Here is a 1,652-nt window from a genome sequence, read left to right as displayed (position 1 = left end):
GGGGGGGGGGGGGGGGGGGGGGGAGTCCCATATAAACCTACAAAATCTTAATGCATAACTAGAAATAAATATCAATTAACAAACCATTATCTCAAAATCACTGCACACATGCATTAAATGCATGCCCAGCAACAAAGAATTTCAATCTAGATTGTAAAAAATAAGAAACCAGATTGAAGAAACTGACGAAAGAGAGAAAGGGAGGCCACATACTTTAAATGCAATATCTCCTGGAGACATTGCCAGTCCAGCACCCATTGATTCAAATGCACCCCGACCTCGATAGTAAACCCTAGGGTCATAACCCAATAAGGAAAGATGGGCAGTATCACTTCCACAGGCCAAGCCTACTTCAACGGGATCCATCAGACCATTTATTCCAGCTGAAGCAATCGCATCCAAATTAGGCGTGTTGGCTACTTGCAACGGGGTTTTATAACCAAATTTTGGCAGTGATACATCCCCCAAACCATCTATCAGCACAAAAGCCACCCTTCTCTTTGGTTTCTCAGAATTAACCATTCTTCAGTATGATAGCTAGAAAACTTGATTATTTTGATCATAGAAATTTGAATATTAGTTCATGTGATCAGATGGATTACAGAAATGTTTTAATGACTTATATCCTCCTATTGGAACACATTGATAGTAAAATATATAGCTTTATTTTGATTTCCAACAAGATCTGAGCTAAGAAGAGAACATATGGAACCATATTTTACAAGCAGTGTTGTTAATAAATCTTTCTCATTTAATTCATTTCTTTCTGATTTGATCATTTGAATAATTGAAATATGCTTCAGAAGGAACCATTTTTACTAATCTTATCACAGCAATTATAATAGAACGTCAAAACTCTTTTTGCAAAACCATTATTTCCTTCTGTTTTCTTTAAGATTCAAAAATACTAATACATAAAAGGAATACTCCATACATTGCAGGAAAAGAATAATTGGAAAAACGGCATAGAATATCACACAATTTATGAAGTCCATACACAAGACAATTTACTAAATTCAGTAAGAAATAAATGCCCATCGTGAACCTAGACTTAAGCCAAACCGAGTGCTTCCAGATTTAAATTACCCATGAACATAGAAATTCCTCTAACAAAAAGCAAAGCAACATTATGCATCAAATCAACAAGATTTTGATATCAGTAAGAGTATTAAAGCGAGTAAGCAAAATCCATCAGGGAAAGAAAAGAAGCGGCAATATACTCTTATTAATCTGAATCATTGTACTGATTACATCATCCAGAATTCATTAAGAAATCCCACTTATAAACGATTTAATTTGGTGAAGCTTCAACGAGAATTTAGAAAATGATACAAATACAGGACGCAACCAACCTACATAACATTAAACGACGTCCCGATTATAACAGGCCAATGTTACCTGCGATTATTTTGACAAAACTTGGAATTGGTATTTGGAATCCAAAAGCAGAGAAGAGGAAGAAATGCAGTTTCCGGTTCCTTGGTTGGAGTGCTAAATTCTGTGCTGAATCGCTGACAGTAGTACCGTTGTTCTTACACAGGTTTTTGGTCCCCATTAGGCAAAAAGTGGGGAAAATCTAATATTAAGAGGTTGAACCCCAACCTTGAAGCCTCACCCGCTGATCAAACATCGTGTAGGAAGTAAATCACGAG

The 1,652-nt window shown here is 36.2% G+C and overlaps 1 protein-coding gene across 1 annotated transcript; it reads right to left on the bottom strand.

Annotated features, from left to right (window-relative positions):
- Nucleotides 1-126: 126 nt before the first annotated feature.
- On the bottom strand, nucleotides 127-1,586 carry LOC111382013 (probable 2,3-bisphosphoglycerate-independent phosphoglycerate mutase). Its single transcript, XM_023005873.1, has 2 exons — nucleotides 1,399-1,586; nucleotides 127-545 (listed from the first exon to the last, which is right to left on the bottom strand). Exon 2 carries the CDS (start codon nucleotides 520-522, stop codon nucleotides 142-144), a length of 381 nt encoding a protein of 126 aa, XP_022861641.1. The 5' UTR covers nucleotides 523-545; nucleotides 1,399-1,586; the 3' UTR covers nucleotides 127-141.
- Nucleotides 1,587-1,652: the final 66 nt, after the last annotated feature.

The sequence above is a fragment of the Olea europaea genome, unplaced genomic scaffold (genome assembly GCF_002742605.1).
Source record: "Olea europaea var. sylvestris unplaced genomic scaffold, O_europaea_v1 scaffold24152, whole genome shotgun sequence".
In the NCBI taxonomy this organism is placed as follows: domain Eukaryota; kingdom Viridiplantae; phylum Streptophyta; class Magnoliopsida; order Lamiales; family Oleaceae; genus Olea; species Olea europaea.
The sequence above is the reverse complement of the archived record's forward strand: the minus strand, read 5'-3'. Positions and strand labels throughout refer to the sequence as shown.